General features: G+C 29.0%; 2 protein-coding genes and 2 long non-coding RNA genes across 7 annotated transcripts; 3 read left to right on the top strand and 1 right to left on the bottom strand.

Annotated features, from left to right (window-relative positions):
• The first annotated feature begins 873 nt into the window (after window positions 1-873).
• LOC106678621 (zinc finger protein 420) lies at window positions 874-15,227 on the top strand. Of its 4 annotated transcripts, none has more exons than XM_014417241.2 (12): window positions 874-964; window positions 1,360-1,667; window positions 4,228-4,381; window positions 4,952-5,236; window positions 5,758-6,083; window positions 8,209-8,450; window positions 8,530-8,710; window positions 10,652-10,889; window positions 11,435-11,575; window positions 11,939-12,091; window positions 12,178-12,315; window positions 13,675-15,227. In XM_014417241.2, the coding sequence occupies exons 2-12, from the start codon at window positions 1,378-1,380 to the stop codon at window positions 13,897-13,899; spliced, it is 2,373 nt and encodes a 790-aa protein (XP_014272727.1). In that variant the 5' UTR covers window positions 874-964; window positions 1,360-1,377; the 3' UTR covers window positions 13,900-15,227. The 4 variants fall into 4 exon arrangements, with proteins under 4 accessions (XP_014272727.1, XP_014272725.1, XP_014272726.1 ...); XM_014417239.2 differs by having other exon boundaries at window positions 13,672-15,227; XM_014417240.2 differs by having other exon boundaries at window positions 954-1,093; window positions 13,672-15,227.
• LOC112211076 (uncharacterized) lies at window positions 12,193-19,091 on the bottom strand. Its single transcript, XR_002945433.2, has 3 exons — window positions 18,806-19,091; window positions 18,463-18,632; window positions 12,193-12,320 (listed from the first exon to the last, which is right to left on the bottom strand). It is a non-coding gene; the product is annotated as an uncharacterized lncRNA (long non-coding RNA).
• RpII15 (RNA polymerase II subunit RpII15) lies at window positions 16,930-20,655 on the top strand. Its single transcript, XM_014417244.3, has 5 exons — window positions 16,930-17,775; window positions 17,861-17,915; window positions 17,995-18,068; window positions 18,138-18,264; window positions 20,484-20,655. The coding sequence occupies exons 1-5, from the start codon at window positions 17,705-17,707 to the stop codon at window positions 20,544-20,546; spliced, it is 390 nt and encodes a 129-aa protein (XP_014272730.1). The 5' UTR covers window positions 16,930-17,704; the 3' UTR covers window positions 20,547-20,655.
• Window positions 20,656-23,649: 2,994 nt separating this feature from the next.
• Window positions 23,650-24,875, top strand: LOC136796635 (uncharacterized). Its single transcript, XR_010844391.1, has 2 exons — window positions 23,650-24,015; window positions 24,133-24,875. It is a non-coding gene; the product is annotated as an uncharacterized lncRNA (long non-coding RNA).
• Window positions 24,876-25,408: the final 533 nt, after the last annotated feature.

Raw genomic sequence — 25,408 nt, 5'->3', positions numbered from 1 at the left:
GTTCTTACAATATCAGTCCGGCTTGCATATGCGGTATTGAACAATAACGATCTCGTGCAATGTTTCTTTCGATTTTTAATAAACAAAAATCTTTTTTAGGCCAATATTTTTACATTTGCCTGCTAGAAAAAATTAAAACTCACGTTAACAATGAACCATTCCAATTTCTTGGTGTCCTCTCCCTTTCTGTGAACCCTTAAAATTCAATTTTGAATGATTGAATTTTAAAATGTTCTCGTAAATTCTCCAGTCTCATCTTTAAACCATCAATCTGAACGTCTGTCTTTGGTTTTCCTGTCATTCCAACTGATCCTGTAGGGTTCCTTTAAAGAGATTGTACTATATTGAAAGAACTTCAATAAAACTCATATTGTTTTAATTTCTCACAATTTTATTGCCATCAATAATGCTATCAAAGCTACAATGCACCCCATATACCAGCATTGTATAGATTGAATTCAACATTAACTCAATGATATCCTTAATTTTTTAATAAATATTAAGTGCAAGGATAATAAAGTTCGAAAATAGCATTTTTAAAAAGTAAAGCGTAATAATTTAGAAAAAAATTTAGATAACTATTAAAGTAAAAATATACGATTAATATTATTATAGATAGGAGAAGAAAACATTCTGTATACTCCCGAGCGGTTACCCAGATTCAAAATTGGCGCTTTATTTATCAATGCTTCAAGTAAAGTCAATCTAATAAATTCTGGGATTCTCCTTTCGCCATGTAAAAGTACGAAGAAATTAAAGTTTTTTAAATTGGCAAATATTTTATTTAAAATGTAGAGCCGAATGAAAACAAGCCAACTAAGTTGTTATATATCAAGGATTCCTGTAGTGGTGAAGGAGCTCTATGAAGATTTTAGTGTTCGCACCCATTCGCCATCTTGAGTTGGTTTCAGTGCTGGCAACATTTATACTATTGTAATTCAGCTTGCTTATATGCGAGATAAAGGTATTTGTTTTGTTGGTCATAACACTCCAGTGTTACCTTTCCCCGGATAAAATACTTGAGTTTAATTTGTTTTCCTTGATATAATATTGATCAGCTATGTTTCATTTTACAGATAAAGCAATGAATCGAGTAAGGTTTAATAATAAAAGCTTCTTTAGGGAACCGCTAAGCAATTTACCCACCTTGTTGTTTTTCTTCCATTCATTGTCAGTTAGCATTTTGAAAGTAATCTTATTAATTGGGAGTTTGATAGATGTTAAATTGTTTTCTATTGTATAAAATTAAAATGTAGATACGGTCTTTTATGTAAACTGTCAGAATTTCAGCTACTTACATATAAATAGAGGGAAATCTTTCTTAAATGATTTTAACTACATTTACCATTTTTATTACAGATCTTTAGCATTTAAAAAATGACACAAGATTCAGAGAAGGGAAGTACAGTTTGTCTGGTCTGTAATGCCAGTATTGGTGTATCAACAAGAAATTGTTGTCCAATATTTAAGTTTAATGTCACTTCTTCTGAACAGCCTGTAGCAAATATACTTAGTGTTATACTTGGACAAGAAGTGAGAAAAGAGATTGTGCATAGTGATATCATCTGTAAAAAGTGCTATAAATTGTGTAATGAAGTTGATGAACTACAAGAACGGTTGACTGAGATTAAAATGGAGCTTAATAATTATTACCAAAGAACATTAAGGTAAGATGTTTTTATTTTGACTGATGCTATGCAGTTATTAACAGGGTTAATTCATTTCTATTGCTTGCGCAGTTTTATTGGTATTGGTGAGAAAATTTATCATTTTACTCGGGAACTTGAAATGTTGGAACTGGCATATTTTCTTACATGGTATATTGGTGGACCAATGATTTATTTAACTTCTTTTACCGATATCTGTATTTATAATGAATTTCAGATTGTGTTATGTATTACAGACTGTGTATTTTAGTAGTGCAATTAGCTTAATGTGGTTAGTTTTGAATTATGGTATTTTAAAAGATTTGATCATTAGTTTAGTGTTATCAGCTAAAGTGATTTTTTAGTTGTTGATCGCACTTCTTATAAGTGAATCCCTATTCCATAACTATTGATAACTATCTGTGATTGATTCAAATTTTTTTTTTTTTATCTCATAATTATGTTTTAATTTAGTTGTTGCAAATGGAATCTTTTATTTTAGCTTGAAGTTTGCAGTAACAAAATTATTTAAATGTGTTATAAAATTGAAAACTATGATCTTATCAGGATAATTTATCTTAACTACACAATTCTTACTTGTAGTAATCATTAATTTATTTCTATTTACTCACTATAATATATAACCTGATTGAAGTCCTCATTGCATCGTATAAGTAATTTTATTCTGTATAATGGCATCTCTATCCTTGACATTGTGTTATAGTTTGGTTTTATAATATCGGACTGTTTATTTTTGAATGGATGGTATTTTAATAGTATGATGTTAAAGAATGTCTTATTTCCTTTTCTCCTACTTAATCCAAAAGTGATTCTTTTAAATATTTAATTTATTGACATACTGTTCTTTTAGTTACATTTCATTGACATAGTTATTTATTGAAGACAAACTTTGGTTCAATAAGAAGTTTGCCTTTATTTTTATTTTGCCTATAACCTTCGTACATTTCTTGTAATGCATGCTACCCTTATCCTTCAATAATTTTGGCTGATATTCTAGTCTGAACAATGTGATCAGAGAAAGTATTGTATTGATTTCTTTTCCTTATGCATTATAGGTTAGTTTTTAAAATACACTAATTTGGTAAAAGGGTTCTGTGGTATAATCCTTTTCATAACCCTTAGACTGGAGTCCCTTAATATGAGAATTATGGGTCTGAGAGACTTGTATTTGTATTTTCAATCTAGTCACATAAATAAATATCTCCTAAAATCATTTTCTCTTAATACAAATAATAATTATTACAATTTGATGCAATCACGAGAGACTGGCATAATCACTCACCTTTATAGGAATAAGAGACTGTGAAAACCTGTTTCCATACAAAACCTATGGAAAATCATGCATTTTGTTTGTGAAAATAGCTATATTAAAAAACTGTCACTTTCCCTGTTTAACAGAAACACACTTGGACTCTTCTTGTCCCTCAACCTCAACAGTAAAACACTATCTACAAGCTCTGTTTATCAAACAAAAAATAAATTTGGTCTCTTAGGCTTGTGTTTTAGTTTTAGGGTGAAAATCTCCCTTTCTGTTATTATTGTATAATTTCGTCTGATATTTTTTAACGTTATGGAAATTATCTGTTGGTTTATCATGTCAGAAACTTGGTGTTTAGATTGATTAAAGCATACTAATTTTAAAGGTGATCACTCCATTTCACACTTAATTGGAACATGGAATAATTATTGGAGTAAAATTCTGTGCGGATTTTTTAAAGTGATGCCGAGCTGCTTATGTACATTTATAAGCAGTTCTGGTAGTGCTATATCAGTAATAATCAAAATAATTGGTCAATAAATACACTATGGTTAAAATTTATTATATTGATTGTATAAAGTATGCTACAAAAGTATTGATATCAACAACTTACTTCTTTTTTTTTACTATTGATTTTGTTAAAAAATATATTAATATGAATAACTTTCAATTTTATTATTATTAATCATGATAAAAATATGAATATTAATTAACAGGAATTGGAAATTTTTAGTGGATTTACAATTTCCAAAGTGCTTCTAAAAACTTCTATTTTTTATACTTTTTAAATAGTTAAGTTTGAATTATAGAGACAATACTTATATCGTAGTATTCTGAAGAGCTCATTCAATCCATTAATTTAATCTGTACATGGAATTATTTGTTGGCTGTCAATTTTATAAAATACCTCTTCACTTGTTACGTGTGAACATGACTATTCGTGAATTTCTGTGGGGCCCTTGAAATCTTATTCACTTAAATCACTCCGGTCAGTCCATGTTTGGAGTGGAGGGATACGTCAGTGGTCATCTTTAGAGGTGTACTGTGCAGAGTTGATATACCAGATATATCATCATTATGGAAGGAAGTTGGTCTAACTATTATTGTTTTTAATAATGATGAAGTTTCTTTTGTCAATATTCGTGTTTATCACGTCGTAAATTTTCAAAAAATACTGATAAGTAGAGAACTATACACTTCTACAAATACATGTTAGCCTTATATCTGTCATTAGAGATGATTTATTTATCATGTAAAATTAAACCATAACAATAATTAAAATATTTTTTTTTTTTTATTTAGAAAATTGGAAGGTGGAGAAGATGAAGAAGACCCAAACACTGGTCAGATAATATATATACCGAAAACTAAACCCCCAGGGCCATCTGGAAGGAGGCCCGGTCGGCCAAGGAAAAATCCACCTCCTGTTAAAATGGTTGTTGAAAATGGAGAAGAGGTAGGTTAAAAATAGTTGGACATTTAACTCTTTTTATTATTATTTATTTTTTTCCAAAATAGTGAAAACTTCAATATGAGTCTATTAATCTACACAAAACTCAGGGAAGTGCCTAGGGTGGTAAGTGAAATTTGTGTGATGCCCACACCACACCAGATTTTTTCAAAAAAATTCTTTCTTGAGTAAATTTTTTGCAACAGCGTTGGACAATTAGAGTCGCCTGATAATCAACCAGTGTATCCTTACTTTAATTTATTAATATCTGCTTATTTTAGTTCCTTTTTCAAACGTTTGAAATTTGATTAAGAAAAAAAAAGTTGTATGAACTCAAATTGACTACCAAATATTTAAAATGTATTTTTAAAAAGCAAATTAATTGAAAATCAGTATCAGTTAATCAGGAGGTATTCAGGGAAAACTGGTATTTTCTAGTTTATGGTTGAGTAAATTTTTTTGGAGTTATTGGTAACTGCTGTAGATACTGGGATCAAACTAATGCTGCAGACAATTATTGTACTAATTATAATGATTGTTCCACATTTCATTGACTAACTAGAATTTTATCTTCAGGATGTCGAAATGGTTGAAGAAGCTTTAAGTGAAGAAGACGATGTAAGGGGAATCGGAATGGATGATGTAACCGATGCAGATTATATTCCTACGAATAGGCCGCGTCCCCCTGATGGTTTGAGGAGAGTGCAAGAAGTTCTTATGTCAGGGAATAATGAAGTACAGATAAAACTAGAAGCTGTTGAAGAGGACAGCCAATCATCTGACCAAAAAAACATGTTAAATAAAAAGAAATTGATTAATAAAAAAAAGGATTCAGATGTACCAGCAGTTATTCCACAAATGGTAATTTGAGCTTCTTCCTTTTTTTTTTGTTTTATAGTATAATTGTATACACTGTTTACTTTTCATAGTATAATTGGATACACTGTTTACTTTTCATAGTATAATTGTATACACTGTTTAATTTTCATGGTATAATTGTATACACTGTTTACTTTTCATAGTATAATTGTATAAACTGTTTAATTTTCATGGTATAATTGTATACACTGTTTACTTTTCATAGTATAATTGTATACTCTGTTTACTAAACTCTTTTTTTTTAAAAAAAAAAAAAAGAGTTTATTCAATTGTTTTGAAAGTATCAATTCTAATTGCTGTTTATGGAATTTGTATCAACTAGTTCCTTCTCTTCCTAATAATAGAAGATTGTTTGTTAGCTTGGTATAATTAGTAGTAAATATTATTTTGTTCATAAAGGATTTAAAATTGTTATTTAATGAAAGAAAATTGATTTATATTTATATCTTTTTGTGAATGTTGTAGATACTTTTTCTAATCTAAATTATTCTATCTGTTTACAGATCGTGAGTAGAGATAACAAAGTTTATACTTGTTTGATTTGTTCAGCAGATGAGAAAGTACAGGGTGATGCTAAGACAATAATATCACATATGAAAAGTGCTCATGAAATCCGACTTTATATTTGCGATATATGTGGTGTAGAATTTTTAAAAAGAGCCGAAATGTCTGCTCATTTTGACGAGCACGTAGCCACTGAAGAAGGAGACTTTCAGTGTGACGTTTGCAATAGGATATTCACCAACCTCAGGCTCTTTAGAGTTCACAAGAGAATGCACATGCCTCAACCGAAGAATCATGTTTGTGAAACATGTGGAAAGGGCTTTTTGTAAGTAAAATACTTTTTAGATTTACAAATTCATTTGTGGCTCTTTCATCATATCAAAATATTGGCTATATTATTCTAATTGTTTACATTTTGAACCTTCTAATTTTTCAGTAGTGTTTTATAATATTTATATTTAACTCGTAATTGGTAGATAAGCTCTTATACATTATCTAATACACTGCTTGGTTCAAATGTTTCTACTTTTGTATTAAATACTAATATTTGTGTTGATTTTTTGAGTCAATGGACACAATTCAGCTTTTTTGGTTTTGCTGTCATCTGATTCCATTAACAGTGCTGTCTTTATTTTTTTGTGAATCCTGTGCTCAGTAGTTCTTAAACTTTATGCTTTATTCTATAATTGGCTATTTCTTTTAAAAGGTAGGAACTTTTAAGAGAATGAGTAAATTTTAAAAATTATTATGGATTTGTTTTTCTTTCAGTATCACAAGGTATTTTTAAGATTGTTGATTTCTGGAATTTAAAAAATGTAATTATTTTGTTAATCCTTGGGTCTTAGTGCTTAAATCAAAGTATTTGTTATGGAGTAAGGTTAGGGAAATATAGTGGATAATCTTGCAAACAGTTATGCTGTTGTTGAAATGTCAGAATTGTTTAGTTGTGAGCATTGCGCATGAAATCAACAGTCATCATTGAGTTTTTTAGTGTACATTCCAATGTCTGGTTCATTTCAGTGTCAAAGTTCTAGAAGTACGTGTTGCTCATTGTGTATAATATTGCTACCGATTGCCCTAGAGGATTATGTGCTAATAATGACCCGTTTGAGTACATGCTGAATTCTGTAAAATAAGTAATTAAAAAAAATGTATCAATTTTATGAATGTATTAATTTCTTAATGTGATAGAAAAAAATATTAAGTATAACACCGAACATCAAAATAAAATATGAATATTTATATGGTTTTATGTATTAATCCTGATAGGGTTTTGATTAGTGTAAGGCCGGCCATCTACTGAAAGTAAAAACTTGCATTTATCTGAGTACATCCAATTTTCATCCAAACTCAACTGCCTCATCCCTTACTTAGGAAAAGTGTTGGAGCACATCTACCAGATCATCCAAATTGATCTGAAGATGCTGTATAACAGAGTGGTTAAACATCCACTTATTTCGGGAAAAACTGGTTAAACCCCATCTGTGAGCCACGAAAAAATAGTTTTGGTTCAGTCTTAATCATTATTAAATCTGTCTTAAAGTGTATACTTTCAATTCAATTAAATACAAGTTTACCATTAATATAGGTCCTGTGAGATGTCTGTTCTAAAAATATAATTGTTTCTCACTTTTATAAAGTTAATAAAAGATATGTTGTGATATTGCAGAGTGATGAACTATTGATAGTTTATTTCTGGTGAAATACTAGACACTCTTTTCCTATTGAGAACCTCTTGTTTGAGAAAAATTTCTAGTTTTTATCCAAAATAAATAAAAGCTGAATGAGGTTTTTTTTTTACCATTTTGTCTTTATAATAACTAATTATTTCTAAAGGCCAAAATGGGAAATTTTAAATACACATTATCCTAACATATAATCATTTATATATAACATTATAATAACAGGATATGTTACATATATAGTGTTTTTGGTTTCTAACCCAAATTGAATGTTGACCATGAAAAAAAAGTTGATTTTAACCACTGTGTTTTAGCTTCGGATCAATTTGGATTAAATACTCAGATCTGGTGAACGTGTTCCAATGCTTTTTCTATGTTTAGGATCAGTCAGTTGTATTCAGATGAAAACCAGTCATGGCACCATGGCAGAGAACCACCATGGCAGAGAATTTTGGTTCCAATGGACAGCCATGCTAAATGTAATTTTAAAAATTGGCTGAGAATTATCTCAAACATGTAATTCTAACGACTTTAGAAGAAGTTTGGACCTATTTATTGGTGTTATTTTATTTAAGGTCCAATAGGTCTGTTCCTACAAACGTTTCTTACTATCCTCAACTGTATGGAGCATGCATAGTACGGAATTTCGCCTCCCAAAGCCTGGGAGGTTACTTCATTGATGTCCTTATTGTCTATTATTGTGTTATGTTCATACTTTAATAATTCATCAAATTATATTGAAATAAATTTGTATTCTTTTTGATTTAGATCTCGTAATATGTTGGATGAACACATGAATATGCACACTGGACTGAGGCCGTATAAATGCGGTGAATGTGGAAAGGACTTTGCTTCTAAATATTCAGCTAAAGCTCATGAAAAAATCCATCTTGATAGACCTCGGCCTTATAAATGTGCAACTTGTGGAAAAGCTTTTATAACTGAACAAAATCTTCATCAGCATGAAAAGATACACACTGCTATTCGCTCTCATACTTGTCAGATATGTGGTAATTATTTTTTTGTTATATGAGAGAATTAAAAATTGCATGCTATTTTTTAATTCCACATTTTTCATTATAATTCCAGGTAAATCATTCAGCTCTTCAAGAAATTTGGAAGTGCATTGTGTCATTCACACTGGATATAAACCGTTCATCTGTAGAGTATGCGGTAAAGCATTTGCTCGCAAAGCTGAGATACGAGACCATGAACGCACCCACACTGGGGAAAAGCCATACCAATGTGAATTTTGTGGAGCTACATTTGGGTGAGTAATTTCAGAATTAGTATCCCAGAATGTTAAGTAAATTTGCTTTCACAATTCTAAGTGGTGGTTCAATCTTTTGAAAACAATTGTATTATAGTACAATGAACCACTGTAGTAGTATAATCTATGGTTAAAATTAAAAATAATTAATTTTTTAAAAATATAAATGAATTTTACACAACAAAATTTTAAAATATAAAAGGAAGATGGTTCTGGTGCAGTCCAAGTAAAAACTCAAATAGTAATTAAACTATTTAATGTGAGCCAACGTTTCGCCCCGTGTTGCAGGGTTTCATCAGGGCTAAAAAAGATAACAAACACTAAAATAATGTAACAGAAAGAAAATAGATAACATGAAATAAAAGTTAACTAATGTGTGGCTAATTATGATTTAAAATATGCGAAACTTTATATAAAAATAGAAAAAGTTAATAAAAGAAAATAAAAATTAGATGTACAGTGTAAAGTATAAATAAACAAGAACAAAAAAGGTCTTAGACAATTAATGAAAACGGAAATAATAAATAAAAAGTAGATTAAAAAGAAATCTAAAAGTACAGTAAATGTTGATAAACACTGAATAGGCAGGTAAACGGCTGAGGGGTTGGCCGAAAGGTAGAAGGGGTAGAAGGGAGGATTGCGTTAAAACTGAGTACGTAGGGAGCGATTAGTGGTGTCGGCATCGAACCTTCGGATTCATTAGGTCTTTATTGTTATTAAAAACACAGTGAGAACTTAAAGATGGAAAAGAAGGGGAATAAGACTAAAAATCAAGAAAGAGAAAAATAATGAACAAAAAGGACATCCACCTTACTGAATGCAGCTAAGCATCAAAATAAAGCTGAAGACAGTAAGAGAAGTGGGGGTATTGGCGGTTAACTAATTTGTTACATTTGAAAACATAAAGCTGAAGTAATGTTAAAGCAAAAATAATTAGGAAATTTAATAAAATACTGAAAATGGGCAAATGTAAAATTATAATTTACATAATAAAGCAAAAAATTATATAAAAGTCTGTGGATAAAATTAAAAGAATGGATATCATAAATATACGGTGAAGAAAATATGTCTCACCAAAGAGTTGTGGCATCGAAACCAAAATATTTTTCAAAAATGAATGTAATGTAAAACTGTATTAGAATTATTATATATAAAACCATATTTTTATTAGTCCAGGAACATAATAAAAGAATTATACTTTTAGAAAAATAAAACTATAATATAAAATACTATTGAAAGAGTTCAAATAATGTGTCAATTGCGTTTAATATATATTTGAAAAAGTTGAGACAAAATTCCATAGCATACTGGGCAGATTCAATACTTCAGCTATAATCTAATGCTCTTCCTCAAAGGTAAAATTTTATGTAATTAAAAATGAGATTAAAGAAAAATAAATTGGTGAATTTAATAAAAGAATATAATTGTTAACTATCGAGATCATAAATATATTGTTAAAAAAACATTGTTGTATTAATGTAATGCAGCTGGAATAATGGAAACATAGACATCACCGTTCATAATTAATGTGGCTGTAGGAGTTAAAAGGTTAATTGATTACATCAATTAAATATTATATAAATAAACTATTAAATATTATCAGTTTTTGAATATTTAAGAAGTATCTCAAACAAATTATATTATGGGTTTGAGTGGGTTCAGAAAAGTTCTGTCACGTAACGTTCAATTTTTAATAAAGACTTTTTGTTAAAAGAAAATAAAGTCCTGCTCTAGCCAGTATTCAATAGTCAGATTGTTGCCAGTAGGCCACTTCACCCCCAAAATATTATGTTGTAATAAGTAAATGTAAAACTAAATAAGGAATTTCAAATTTTCATCTTTTCTTTATCTAAACTTATTAGATAATTGATCTTAATTTTTGGGGCTTTCATTTATTTTAAAAGTAGTTCCATACGAAATAAATTATTGTATTTATTTCAGGCAAAGAAGTAATCTTCAATCTCATAAGAGAGCTACTCACTATGACGACAAAAGGTACCAATGTATTGAATGCGGTAAAGCGTTCAAACGCCGTAGGCTACTTGATTACCACATTAAGGCAGCGCACACTGGCGAGCGCCCTTACAAATGTCAAATCTGCAATGCCACCTTCATCTATCCTGAGCATTTCAAAAAACACCGAAGGATTCATACTGGAGAGAAACCATATCAGTGTGAAGTAAGTTATTCTTATTTAAACTAGCTCTTTTTCTAAAATAACATCTCATCAATATTTTGTTTTAATCCTTAATTATTGAATAAAACTAGGAAATTAGTCATTATTTTTGTAAATAGATAAATTCTGAATGATGAGAGAAATAGTTGAGTTGACCCTGGATAATATATATGATGAGAAGATGGTTTTGGGTGCAACTAAAGAATAACACAAATAAGTTAAAAAACTTATTTATTAATGCCAATGTTTTGGCCAGAATTTCTAGCCTTCATCAAGGCTAAGAACAAATTCATTGGTTAAAAACATAAACTGTTAAAAGTTGGCACTAATAAATAAGTTTTGTAACTTATTTGCGTTATTCTCTGACTGAACCCCCCAACCATCTCCTCATATAAATATAAATTTTGAAGTATGAAACATTAAGCTTATTTGTCAAATGATTTTTATTTCATTCTTTTAATAAATTGAAATTATTTTGAACTTATGGTCATAAATGTTAAAGTAACCCTTATACACCTTTATACTTAAAATCGGTGAATTGCTTTCAGGTCTGCGGGAAAGCTTTTAATAGTCGTGATAATCGAAATGCACATAGATTTGTGCACAGCGATAAGAAGCCATATGAGTGTCTTGTTTGTGGAATGGGCTTCATGAGGAAACCTCAGCTGTACAATCACATGCAAACTCAGGTATTTTTCTCTTGATATTTAATTCTATAATAATATTATTATATAGGAACACTATTGGTACAATAATGTGTCAATTGTACTTTTTTAATGTTTTTATTTATTTCATATAAGAATGGGCCCTAGGAGCCAAAAAAAAATTTATATAATTTTAACATTTTGTATGTTGTTGTTTTCTTCCATTGCTATTAATATCAACTGACTTTTTTTTTCTTCTTGGTTTCGAATAAGATAAAAATATTGCTGATTGTATTACCAAATAAAAAAGTAAAAATAATGGGGACATCACTCTTAAATTATTTTAGTTATAGTTTTATGTGTCATTTTATTTAATTATAATTTATAATAATCTGAATTTTGATTTAGGGCCATGTTAATGATACAATAGTTGTGAACCAACCTCGCCTCACAACAGATGAAGATTTTATTCAGCAAGCGACTGAAGATGTTCAAGTAGAAATGTCTATGCTTGAAGGCAACCATCCCAAGTGGCATAATGACCCAGTCCTCGATGACAATGTAAGTATTTTTATCATTATAATTAAACAGAATGAGTCTATGAAAATTATTTATTGTTTATATAACATTCATTTCTCTCCCTTGAGGATGGTGATGGTGCTCAGGACACTAAAATGTACATCAGTGAGCTGAAGGAGCATGTAATAATCCAGGGCAAAGCTCAGGGTGTTACGGAAAATGGCCAATACCAGGAACAAGTGGGCCATCTCATTATTGATGGGCAGGTAAGCTAGAAAATACTTCTTATATCTAGATATTCCGTTTTAACTTTAAGAAACATAATTTTATTCAATACTTATGATAAATCTGCTCTGTCTACTTATCGCAAATATATCTTGCATGGATAACCTATCTTTGATTAATACAAGATAATTAATTTTCTCCAAACCTACTGAACTTTTTTTTTTTTTTTTTAATTTATAGGGTCTTTTTAATAAAATAACATTTATGAACAAGAACTTTCTCAACAGAATTCATTGATATGTTTCAAAATTTAAAAACATTTTTCAAAAAAGATTATAGGTTTGAAAAGCCAAATAGAAATTAATGATCCTCGAAGTTAACTAGTAGTAGAGACATTAATAGGAATCAATGTTTTTTTTTTTCTATGTCAAAAATATATGAATTAAAACCTTTTTGTTTGAGAGTATCTTCTTTATATCTAAAGCAGATCTTTTTTCCAATTCCAAGGAGCATTGATTTTTGACAAAGAGTTGTTAAAAGAAAGAGATTTTCATGAAGATCCCGATTTAAGTGATTAACTTATTACTACAGGTTTAATGAAATTATTTTAAAATATGATTCCAAAACTCATAGATGGTAATTCAGTGGATTGAGATAGGACAGATTTAAAAGATTTCAAAGCGGACATCTAGACCTGGTCGTGATGTTCCTCCTACGGAGTGTACTGGACTCCACATTTTAAAGCCACAAAATTTACCTTTTTCAATCCGTTACGAATAGATAAGGCATGAGCCCACCTAAATGATATCTTCCTAAGTGCTATTTTTTCCATGGAGATACTTATTAAATATTGTTCTTCATTTGTTTAAGTTATTCTAGTTTTCTTGGTTGTTAATATTGTCGCTGTGATAAAGTTATTATCTAGCTTCTATATTCCTCTCTAAATAAAGAGAGTGTTACAAACGAAGGACCTTGCTCTTTTGCTCCGATCAATAGCTGGCCATCCATGAAAGGCTATTTTAGATAGGTCAAATCCTCATGATTTTTTCTTTTTTTTTTTTAATACAATATTAGATTAGTATAAGCTGACTGGTAACTGAGTCTTATTACTGAACTGTTAACTGAAGGGATATTTTTCAGTGGGGCAAACTAATTACTTATTGACTTAACTGACAATATATTTTTCCTTGATAGAATTATATGGTTTATACAAATAAACATGTTTTTCTAACAGTACTCAAGAAAGTGTACTAGAGAGAAGATGGGTGATTTGTTGTATAGGTGTACTAGTTTATTAAAATATAATCAATAATCATTTTGTATTAAATATAGTTAAGTTTTTTTTATAGAAAAAGTAGCAAGATTAAGCCAATATTAAACTTCTATCACTTCTTGAGCAGGTGCACTTTGCCGACGGTGAGTCGCTGGAACTTGAAGGAGGGTCTTCACTGGCAGAAACTTTGGAGCAGCACTCGCTTGTAGGGAACGGAGATTACACAGTGGAAGCAGGCAGCGGTACGACTACAGTACAAACCCCGAATGGGCCCGTCCACCTGGTTCAGATCAGCCTATCGGACACTGCAGACCATCAGGCCACAACCTGGTTCAATCTGGTGCACCAGTAGTTCTCTGATTGTTGTATTGTATTGTATATAAGTTTTAGATGTTTTACATGTAAATATGTGTTTATTTTTACTGTCTCATAATATGTTAATATTGCATTATGTTGAGTGATAAAAGTTAATATTGTCATTGATCTCATCTGGTATGCTGCTGATATCTGTAGTTAGTCAAAGTAAATGAATTTACTTTATTAGGCTCCATGTTGTTAAATAAATGAATGGGAAATATAAACACATTTACTTAAAAATGTGTTTGTTAGAAATTGTGATTCTACTGTGTGGAGCAATTATCTAAATCCTAAATGTGACTGCTTGTAGAATATAATTTAATAGCGGTTGCTGTTAAAATGCATTTTTGGTTCTATAATATTTTCTACAATTTTAAATCTTGGATGAATTATATATATATTTTGTTTTATTAATGAAATTGTATGTGTGTTAAATAGGTTTTATTTGGGTATTTCAAAATCAAGATCAATTATTTTGAGTTTTCTCGTTAACTTAAAAATAACGGATTACATTGTTAAAAGAAGTGATAAACTTTCAGCATTAACTGATTGCAGTTAAAAATGATCAAATATCTTTTTGGAACCATAATTTAATAAATATTTTTATATAATTAACCATCCTTTTTTTTTCTTTTTTCTTTTTTATACAAAAGGAAACATTCTCAGTAATTATTTTAAAAACTTGCAGATGGAAATATTTTTTAAATTATTGATGGAAGATAAAAAATAATTTATCTTAATCCAGATGAATTAGTGCTAGATAAAAAACTACTTTTATTTTCCCTTTGTAATTAAAATTTGTTAAGATGTACTTTGAAATTACTTAAGGATGTGTGATACTTTCAAACTTATGACATTCAATGATTCTTCCTTTCATATGTATATATATTTTTTTTATTTTGAATATATTATGTATAATACTGTACAGATAATCTGTAAACTTTTAGCAAACAATGAGTTTATTTCATGTTTAATATTACAATTATTCATGTTAACTGTATATAAACGTACATATATGTATATCAAGTACGTCATGTGAATTATGTTAATATTACTTATATTAGGATATATTTATAATGTGATAAAAACAGTAATATTTATATTGATGATTGCTTGTGATTTTATCATGTAAATTATTTATGTTTTTCTAGTTGTACAGAATGTTTCACAAAATTTTATTTTTCATATTTTTATCAATGGAAAAACTCAGTTTAGATGTTCTGTAAAGGACAATTTTAAATCATGAAACAAATGAAAATAATTATTTTGATTATACCCAATTTTCCATTCACATTTGAAATACATCTTTCACTTACTGAATAATTTGTCTTTTTGTTTTTTAATTTTTCATAGATGTTTTTATATGAGGGAAGAGTGTTATCGTGATGACGCTCTGAAGTGAATGTTTCCGATAATTACAAATGAAATGTCAGGCATTTGGAATAATTTAATTATCATAACCTCTTTATTGCTAATCATAATACAACATTCTAAGTACTTTGCGAAAGGCAGGAGTGACTGACCTGTGGTGTATCAGCCCAGCTTGACTGGGCTACTAGCTTATTACATTTGGCAAATTGAATCTTTGTATCATATATTAATTATTTTTGTGAGGTGGGTATGATCAAAGAATGGATATTCTTTGGATGCCAATTCTAATGATACAAGATACAAGGAGAAAAACAACCATGTACATAAGGATATCTTGATTTTTTTTATGTCCTGGGTAAATCAGTTCTTGATAAGCCATCATAAATTTGGGTTTGAAGCATTTTTTGGAAGAAAGCAAGTTTTATGTTTGTATTTTTTCCTACTTCGCTATCAAAGGTAGGCAACCGTTATATTCTTCTTTATATGTATATAAAACAAGGTTTGTCTTGAGAATGGATAATTCTCACTTGTGTTAAATGTTAAGACATGAGAAAACCAATTTGGTTCCCAACTAAGTGAGTGGTTCCTAATCAGATTTTTTTGACAGCTGGTACAAATCAGAAATACGCTATTGGTACTTTTTGAATTTTCTCCTATGGATACCAATATCAGAAATGTCAATATTCTCCATCTGTTAAGTTGGTAGCAACCTACTGTCCTAATCTTGGAGGAAGAAGTAAAAAAAGAGAGGATAAGCTGCCAGGCCAAGTGAAGCGAAAAAGGCAGTCTCAGAGCTCCCTAGCATTTTTGGGCTGCAGTGGGGCGACATCTGATATACCATTTACTATTTGCTAGTACAGATGTAATTAAAAATTAATTTAAATAATAAACTGATGTGTAATTACTTCCAGGTTTTTTTTTTATCAAAGTATAAACAATTTTTCACAATCACAATACTTCCCCTTCCTATTATAAGGGTAAGTGTAAGTAAAAATCAACATCTGTTTACTAATAATGAATAAAAAAAGTAAGCTCCAGCAAAAAGATCGTATTTTCCTCATTTAAATTGGAAAACAATTATAATGTGATTTAAATGTTTCATTAATATTTATAAAGGAATGGAATGAAGTTAAATGTTACATTAGTGTTAGTAAAATTATGTTTTGTTTTGTAAACATCTATTACCTTTATGTTATAAAAACTTATTTATCCATTTGCAGCAAACTATACTTTAATGTTAATAAAAATTCATCAAATGTTCTGAGAAAACTTCGAAATAAATTGAAGAGATTACCAAGTTAATGAAAATTTAGTTTAATAAATTTTATAGTGCCACTTTGAATAGAACATACCAGCATTCAGCAGGACTCTCTCAAAAAGAATTAATAAATTTTAATTATTGTTATACCAAATTATTGGAAATATAATTTACGACAACTTTTGTTCAGATTAAATAAACGATTTTACAGATAATTACATTAATGTGAGAAATCAACGTAAAGCAGCACTCCGAAGGCGTGGCCAATTCCGCACCTCTTGGCTTCATTTATGCTTCTAAGGAGAATAGGGTTTAGGGTTACGACACCCGTACTAGATAGGCGCTATTAAATATTTATAAAATATTGACTAAAGGGACCCTCTACACGGTGAGTCGGAATGACAGTAAAACCTAAGACAGACGTTCAGATTGGTTGTGTATGGATAATACTGATGGATTACCGAAAAAACTTAGAAATTCTATCATTCCTAATTAGAAGTGGAAGAGAGGATGTGAGTGCTTCGTTCACATCGGTGCGTTTCATATTCTTACAGTGGTATGCCAAAATATTGGCCAATTTAGCTTTCTGTTTATTACGAATCGAGACATTGCACAAGATTCTGGTTGTTCGGAATCTCATAAAGAGGTAAGCGTTTGTCTGACTGGTGCCTGTTTCATAATAAAGTACAAACTAATACTATTAGTCTTGTAGATTTATCTTAATTCAATTACACAGACTTGTACAATAGTAACTTGTACTTTAGTATTTTTTAATTCCTGTAATATCACTAATAGTCATCCCTATCATGAAAAAAATAATATTAGTATTATTACCCCACTAGTTTCTACACTTGTACTATGAACTAATACTATTATTAGCTTTATTTATGAAACAGGGCCCTGGTAGTATAGGGGGTTTTCGTGATTCATGTCATTCTGACTTTTGAATTGACTGTCATTCTGACTGATTACTAAGGTGTTCCTTTTCATTCATTTAATATAACCGTTCTTATGGACCTGTTCGTCCCCGAACGACCTCTCTTTAGTGACTGAGGAACAACTCCTGTCTTTTGTTGTTTACAAAGTATAAGTTGGAAGTAAAAGCTTTAATAGAGCCAGTGTAATCGTTTAAGTCCCTTTTTCCCTAGTAAACATCGTTTAGATATTAAATATGCCTGTCAGTGGCTATGATACTCATGATGATGGGCCAGGATTTGTGGGCATTAGGTTTTGTCAGGAATGGTAGGTACTCTTTCATTGATGCTTTTTTATTTTTTTTTTTATAAGTTTCTAGTAGTTGCTGTAATAAAATTGCAAATGATTACAGCAACAACATGCTCTACCCTAAAGAGGACAAAGAAAATAAGGTCTTGCTGTATGCTGTAAGTTTGTTCTATTTCTTCTTATTGTAAACTATTTAATTTATTATTATTAATTAAATGTGTGTCTTAAAATTCACAGTGTAGGAATTGTGATTACAAACAATTAGCTGACAGCAACTGTATATATGTAAACAAAATTATGCACGAAATTGAGTAAGTAGCAGATGTTTTTTATGAGTTTATGAATAATGATTTGAACTCTAATGGAGATTCATATTTCAGTGAACTAACTCATATAGTATCTGATGTAATATCTGATCCAACTTTACCTCGTACTGAACAGCACCCTTGTCCCAAATGCAACCATAGAGAAGCAGTGTTTTTTCAAGCTCAAACACGTAGAGCTGAAGTGAGTATCTTAGATTTATATTAATTTCAACAACATATTTTCTTATAAGATTATTAAGAGCTTAAATGTTAGTTACTGATTTATTTGGTCCCTTAATTAATGTTGTGGTGATAGTTCAGCTGTAACATGGCAGGTGGAGACAAAACCTTTAAGCCTCATTATAGACAGAATGGCTAAAGTAGCCAAGTTTCCACTTACCTAGGGAAATAAATAATCAGCTTATACTTGGCATTGAGGTTGTATTAAGTATCTTTTACTTAAGAGATATGTTTGCCAGCCTGTAGAACCCATCATGCCTCTTTCTCCCAATACCATTGTTTTGAAATAAAAACAGTTTTATGTTTCTGACTGACTATAACCATGGTCTCCTATAGCAAAATATTTATGATTTATTATAATTACTAAGTTATAAATTCAATTAAAATAATAGTGATACAATTTAGGAAACAACTGAAAAGCTTAACAGTAAAGACTTAATTTAATGATACAACAAAATTAATAAATAAAGTGATCAAGATAAAAGAAAAATTAACAATAATACCCTTAAATTCCATGGAAGTTGATAAATATGTTCAATTCCTTAAAAATAGTTGTTATGAAATCTGGTTGTATTATCTGATCTCTGTTACATCCCTAAAGTAGTCCATTTTTGTTTAACATTCAACTTTGACCAGTCAAAACCTACAGCCAGATATTTTATAGGTCCTCTTATCCCTGGTCAGTTGTTAAATATGAGTAAGATCCAGATTTTTATGCTATAAAAAATCCAGAATATGCCATATAAAATGTAAGAAAAATGTGTGAAACATGCTGTAAAAAATATAAAATATGCTGATAAAAATCTTTAAATATACAATGAAACAGCTGAAATATGCTAATATGTCTATAAAAGGTCCTGTTTAAGGAAAGAAACAGCAGAAGAAAGTAAAATTTAAATGAAAATTCATTTTTGTTTTCTTATTTTCATAAACCGACTTATGTAAATAATTAAAGCGTGTTGTTAGGGATTTAAATTAAATTGCCCACCTATCCCAGTATATACACTTCTTTGTATATACACTTCTGCCTTTCTCAAGCCTTCAACCAGGACATTCTAACACTTAGCTGCATTAGAATTATCCCTCTTCTCCTTCCTTTATCCTTACCTTTCTATCCATTTATTTCCCATGAATTCGGTATGTGGTATCCAAATTCCAGTTTAAGGTAAGATACGAGTTATCTAATTTTCTCTCCTTTTTATAAAACTAACCTATTTCAACTTGCTCATTTTATTTCATGAACCAGTGTAGATTTAAACCACCTATAAAAATACAGTTCATTGAATCCCAGACACGAAAAACAATTAATAACAAACAACTAACTAAAAAATACCCAAGTGTAAATATAAATAAACTAGAAACACAATCTGAGACAATATTTAAAATATGAAAGTTTTAGGTCTAAACATAAACAAATTTAAAATATCACAATATAGAAAAACCAAGAGACTGAATTAGTTAAACAACCGCATTCGAATCATATTCTTACAGTTATTTTATTCCTCTTGGTAAGGAAATTAAAATTATAGTGTGTTAATTTTAAAGGGGTTGCGTTAACAGTTAGGCTATTTCTTATCTAATAACAATCCCTGTTTAAGTTACATTCATATCATAAAGAAAAATAATAATTGAGTTCACCTGTATTGACATCTTCATTGATCTGTGAATTTATTTTGCTGTAAATATGTTCTGATCAATAGTTGCAATAAACATTTTATCTAAAAAAAAAAATTTCATCTTTGGTTTTGGATGGGTCAATCCAAGATTTTAACTTGAACTAAATGAAATAAAACATTTGAACTAAATGACACACTTAGATTTGGCATTTTAAAAATAGTTAATATTATCATTTATAAAGAAAATAAGTTTTAATTTATCTTAATTTTAACTGTAGTTACAATATAGGAAGAAGGGAGAGAGAGGGCAAAATTTAACACTCAAAGGTTTACCACCAAATGTCAAATGTTCTTCAAAATTACCAGCTTACATTTCTTTTCTTATATTTCCCATTTTCTGTGCCTTATTTACTTTAATGTGTTGATAAATTGAGAAGGAAAGTAATGGATATAATGAAAGGAAATATAATTACAAAGACATAATATAAAAAGAAAATTAGTTTTTATTAGAGGATATAAAAGGTTCCTAAATGATATTAATTTTTATTGAAACTTTCTTTTTCAGGAAGAGATGAGGCTGTACTATGTATGTACAAACCAGCATTGCACTCATAGATGGACTGAATGAATGTTTCTTATTTTATTATATTTGATTCTCTTATCTTTTTGTTTGAATTTTACCATTTACCTGTCTAAATTGTTTATCATAATGAATAAATTATTTTTCTTTTTTTAAACTTTTATTTCCTTTCCCAAACTTATTTTATAATTTTATTTCAAACCCAAACTGTTAATTTACTTTGTTTCTTAATCTTGGTAGGTTTCCTTGGATCTTTATTAACATTTACTTAGTGTTTGTTGTTAACATTCAAACAAGAATTAGTCATATATCACTCCTCAAGATATTGAGGAGATTTCACTGCTTTTCTTCAATAGTGGCACATTGCACAAATAATTTTTTCTTTCTTTAGAACTGGATGTATTCCAAGTATAGTACCTTACACTGAGATTTTTTTCTCTGTTGAGAGAAAACTAACCCCAGACTACAGTATAATCTACGCTATGTAAATACAAAAAAAAAAAAATAATAAACTTTTTGTTTGTGCAATGTGCCACTATTCTAGAAAAGTAGCAGTTTGATGGTACCATGTTCCATGCCAAGAATTGGGTTAATGATGATGTTTTGATTAATGATGTAACAGAATTAGACAGATTGTTTTGCGAGAATCAAAGATTGAAAAATAAAGAAGAAAATCTGTAAAAACTACTTAATCATTATTTAAAATGGTAAAGATATCATTGACCGAATATAATCAAGAAGTAGGTTAGGGGTGCGGTTAACACAAAGTAAAAATTACCTTATTCTTAATTAATGTTTTCTGGTGTTTCGGTCTTCATTAGGGATAAGCAAAACAAGATGCATCTATGAAAATAAAGAAACTAAGAATACATTTTTTCTGAGACTGGAAATAAATGTCATTGGTTGAATTCTATTTAAATTTTGCTATTAAATAATTTTGATTAGTTCAAAACTTAGTATGACACCCTTGAACCTAAATCACCAATAAGTAACTAACATGCATTTTTGTGAAATTGAATTTTGTTAAAACATGGTCTATTTATTTTGACTAGTTCAAAACTCTGTATACAGAAAATTGAAACCTACCAACATTGTTGTGAATTTGAATTTTGTTTATACCTCGTAATAAATTAATTTTGAATAGTTGAAAACCTTAAATGATATACAATTTAACCCAAATATACAACAAGGAAATAATCAACATTTTTGTTTAATTGTATTTTGTAATCTATTTTAACAATTTTTCCAAGAATTCCTAAATTTGAACAAAAACCAAAGGCTCGGACTAAATCAAATAATAATTAATTTTTTCTAAAGAGTAATGATCAATATAGTTTATTAAGCACAAAAATGTAGCTGTTTTCTCATTGCTTACAATTTCAACAATTACAATGCTTCGTTGGGATCAATGGTTCACCAATAATAGTTCTTTAATACTCTTCCATGATTGTTGCTACTGCTCATCAAAACAAGTTGTTTAGTCTTATGGTGATTAAGTAGATTCATATTTGCTTAATTTTTACTTAATATAATGCAAATCTGTTACAAAACAATCTGTCAAATCCAAGTAAACCTCATTTTGAAACTGATCATTAAATAATTTCTTTACTGGATTTAGGACCTTTTGTAACTTAACTTGTAGCTTTGTTTTCCAGGAAGGTCAACTGCCCATCTTAATATTTTACAGTTCATTGTAATGAAATCAAGATTGCTCAAACCAGCTATTTTAATGCCTACACTATTCTTAAATAATACTATAAAAATAATATTAATTTTTTTTGTTATGAATATTAATTTGTCAAGTAACGGTTGTACTAGGGAACACGGGACAGTTGATATTGCCTACTTGCCACTTTGAAGGTAGAACGAACATAGTCTCCACTACTTCGGGACTAAGTGCGGCAATGTGGTAAACCTTTTCCACCTTGTTTTGTGATGGCTACTAGAGATTTATCCACCATTAACCTAATTCTTGGGACGGGAACTTGTGTGGTACCATCACATTTTTGAATGTTAAAAACAAGCATTTAAGTTAATGTTAGTAGGGATCCAAGGAAACCTAATTCACAGCTTGTTTTAATTATTTAGTTATTAAATATGTATTTCATTTTTTAGTAAGTGATTGCTAAGAAGAGGTTTAATTTAATATGACCCAGCATGTTCTACCAAAAGTGCCTTCACTATTGAATTTAATTCAATGCAATAATATAAAATAAATAAAAAACACATTAAAATGAAAAAGGAATGTTTATTTACATTAAAATATGAGATTTATCTAAACAAATTGTAAATTTTAACAATTATTATATTTTAAATGAAACATGATTATTTACAAATATAATTAAAACAAAGTTTAAACATGTACATTTTAATTGAAGTGAGTTAGGATTTATTGGGTTCATAATATTTAACAATTTTTAAACACTTAACTACAAAAAAGTAATAATATAATGAGGGAAAAACACTTATCTAAAAAGAAGGTTCCATAGTGACAGCCATGAACATTATATAAACTGACATTTGCTGCCATACTATCAGGATTTTCTTGATGAGATATATATCAGATATCTGTCGTGTGGAACCTCCGCTTAATTTATTTTCAAACAAAGTTAACATAAAATTTAACTAATTAATTGTACAAAATACAAGCAATACTTTCAGATGTACCTCACTCTGCTTTAATATCTAAACCGTTATTTATATAAACTATTTTGTGCCCAATTACGTTTAAATACCCATATAATAAAAATTAGTAATGGCCATTAAAAATGAAAAATTAGCACTTATATGATGGTTCTTTTATCAATATATTCAAATATTGCTTTATTCAATATTCTGTGAAAAATTTAAATGTTAGTAAAGCCCCTAACCATGTATCATATCTGTAGTAAATTATGCTTCATTTCTTTATTCTATCAGATAAAGTATTTAATTTAAACCAATTTCAAGCCCATATAGAATTTTAGTTACTCAAAAAAATTTCAGAAATCCAATGAAAAGTGTTTTTCCCCATTAAAGAATTATTTTTAATGCCTTTTGAGTAGCATATTAGCATTGATAAACTATTTCAGCTAAATAAATACCCTGATTAGATAAGATACATGTAAAAGAGCAAACAATATTCATAATTGTGAATATGAATGAACAGCAGTTTAGAAAAATATGTTCAATATCTAGATTAAGTATTTTAAAAGTTTAATATATGTATATTTTTTTTTTTTAAGAGGGAGGGGAGGATGGGGAATCCAACTTCAGGATTAAGTTTACTAATATTTATTAAAGTATCAAACACAGTAATCATATTACAGATTTAATGCATTTATAATACATAGCGGGGAGAGAAAATAAGAAAACCTAATATTTAGAGTTCAATGAATTCCTGCTTTTCTAACTTTTAACTGTAGTGAGGCTAATCCGTTAACAATCAAGCTCGCTTGGTTTCCGATAGAAAAAGTTCAAAAAAGAAGTAAAAGAATTTTAAAGGAATAATTAACCCTTCTTTATAATTCTGTAGCAGGTATGTTATTTATACTTATTTTGTCATAAAAATAAACATAAATATGCAGAATAAGAATTATTTAGCATGAAAGTAACTTAAAAGAGATACCACTATGTATGATTATTTCCTTTCCAGATACCTCAGAAATTACCAATAGTTCATTAAAAAACAATTACACTGAATCCCAGCCATCGATTTCAGGTAAGGTAAGAGCTGTGAGACCAATAGGTAGTTTGTAAATCAGATGAAATTCAGTTTCAAGATTTTTAACATCAAAATTTACACATTAAACTATTTATAATAATCAATAGTGAATTCTGTTCCAAAAGGATTTAAATTCAAAACAGGGATTTTGAAAAAAATATTGCCAAATTTTGTTAGATTTTTTTTTTAATTTAAGCTGTTTCAAAAATAATCTAAACAAAAAACCCATAACCCTTTATAAACTCAAATTCATTAGATGAATATATTAATTTCAAGTTCTATTTTCGATAAAAAAAACTTCTACACTTTCTGATTATAATAACGTGTGAATAAAAACCAATAAAATTACAGTAGAATAAATTTATTACCTTAACTCCAATTTAGTTATACTGTCTGTAGATACAAAAGAAAAATAATATAAAGTTAACTTATATATTTATAGATTAAACAAAGATTGAGATCAAAACTAGCGAGACCCAGGTTATATTGCTATATATTGTATAAAGGAACAATAACAACAGTAATTCAATTGAACTCTAAGAAAAAAGAAAATGATATTTACAAGCTTAGAAAACATTTGGGGCTATTTTGGTGGAAACTATTAGCAGGTCTATTTCAGCTGAGAACAGGAGTAAAATAACTTCAATGATAAGGAAAAGAATAAATACTAAAAAGCAAGTCACAAGGTATAACTGCCATAACTTCTTGGTATAACTGCTTCATTTTAGTTCTCTACCCCAGCAAAAAGATTAACAAATTCTCAAATAAATTTATTATAATGTTATAATACGAAATTTTAAAAAAGCTATAATATTAAATGATAAGATATACATGTAACATTAGATAAAAATATACATAGTACAATAATTTAATACAATTATAACACATTCACAGTCTTGGAGCATTAATTACATTTTTTTTTTATAAGTACATAAAATGTAATAATCATTAAAGTACATAATATCTGTTCTACCAAAGTCAGTCGATGAAGAATATAAATAATTATGGACACAAAGATAAGTGATATGTTAATCAGGTAGGATTCACTTCTTTGGCATTTGATTTTTTTTTTTTTTTTAATATAATATTTAAAAAAGTTTTTATCACAAGTAGCTCTTCACAAGATTTTCAAATAAATAACAACAAGAGCATAAGGACATAATATAAATATATATATAAATATTACTCTTTCTTTATTTAAGGGTTT

This window comes from Halyomorpha halys, unplaced genomic scaffold (genome assembly GCF_000696795.3).
Source record: "Halyomorpha halys isolate HHAL.00 unplaced genomic scaffold, Hhal_1.1 Scaffold150.1, whole genome shotgun sequence".
Lineage (NCBI taxonomy): Eukaryota > Metazoa > Arthropoda > Insecta > Hemiptera > Pentatomidae > Halyomorpha > Halyomorpha halys.
Note: the sequence above shows the minus strand (reverse complement) of the source record. Positions and strands in the feature narration are given on the sequence as shown.

Bases quoted from the DNA above. Each gene is read 5' to 3' on its own strand.
- RpII15 (XM_014417244.3), top strand. From the start codon at position 17,705: ATGCCTGTCAGTGGCTATGATACTCATGATGATGGGCCAGGATTTGTG. The intron at 17,776-17,860 runs GTAGGTACTCTT...AAATGATTACAG, and splicing joins ATTAGGTTTTGTCAGGAATG to CAACAACATGCTCTACCCTA. The intron at 17,916-17,994 runs GTAAGTTTGTTC...TAAAATTCACAG, and splicing joins ATAAGGTCTTGCTGTATGCT to TGTAGGAATTGTGATTACAA.
- LOC106678621 (XM_014417239.2), top strand. From the start codon at position 1,378: ATGACACAAGATTCAGAGAAGGGAAGTACAGTTTGTCTGGTCTGTAAT. The intron at 5,237-5,757 runs GTAATTTGAGCT...ATCTGTTTACAG, and splicing joins CAGCAGTTATTCCACAAATG to ATCGTGAGTAGAGATAACAA. The intron at 11,576-11,938 runs GTATTTTTCTCT...ATTTTGATTTAG, and splicing joins ACAATCACATGCAAACTCAG to GGCCATGTTAATGATACAAT.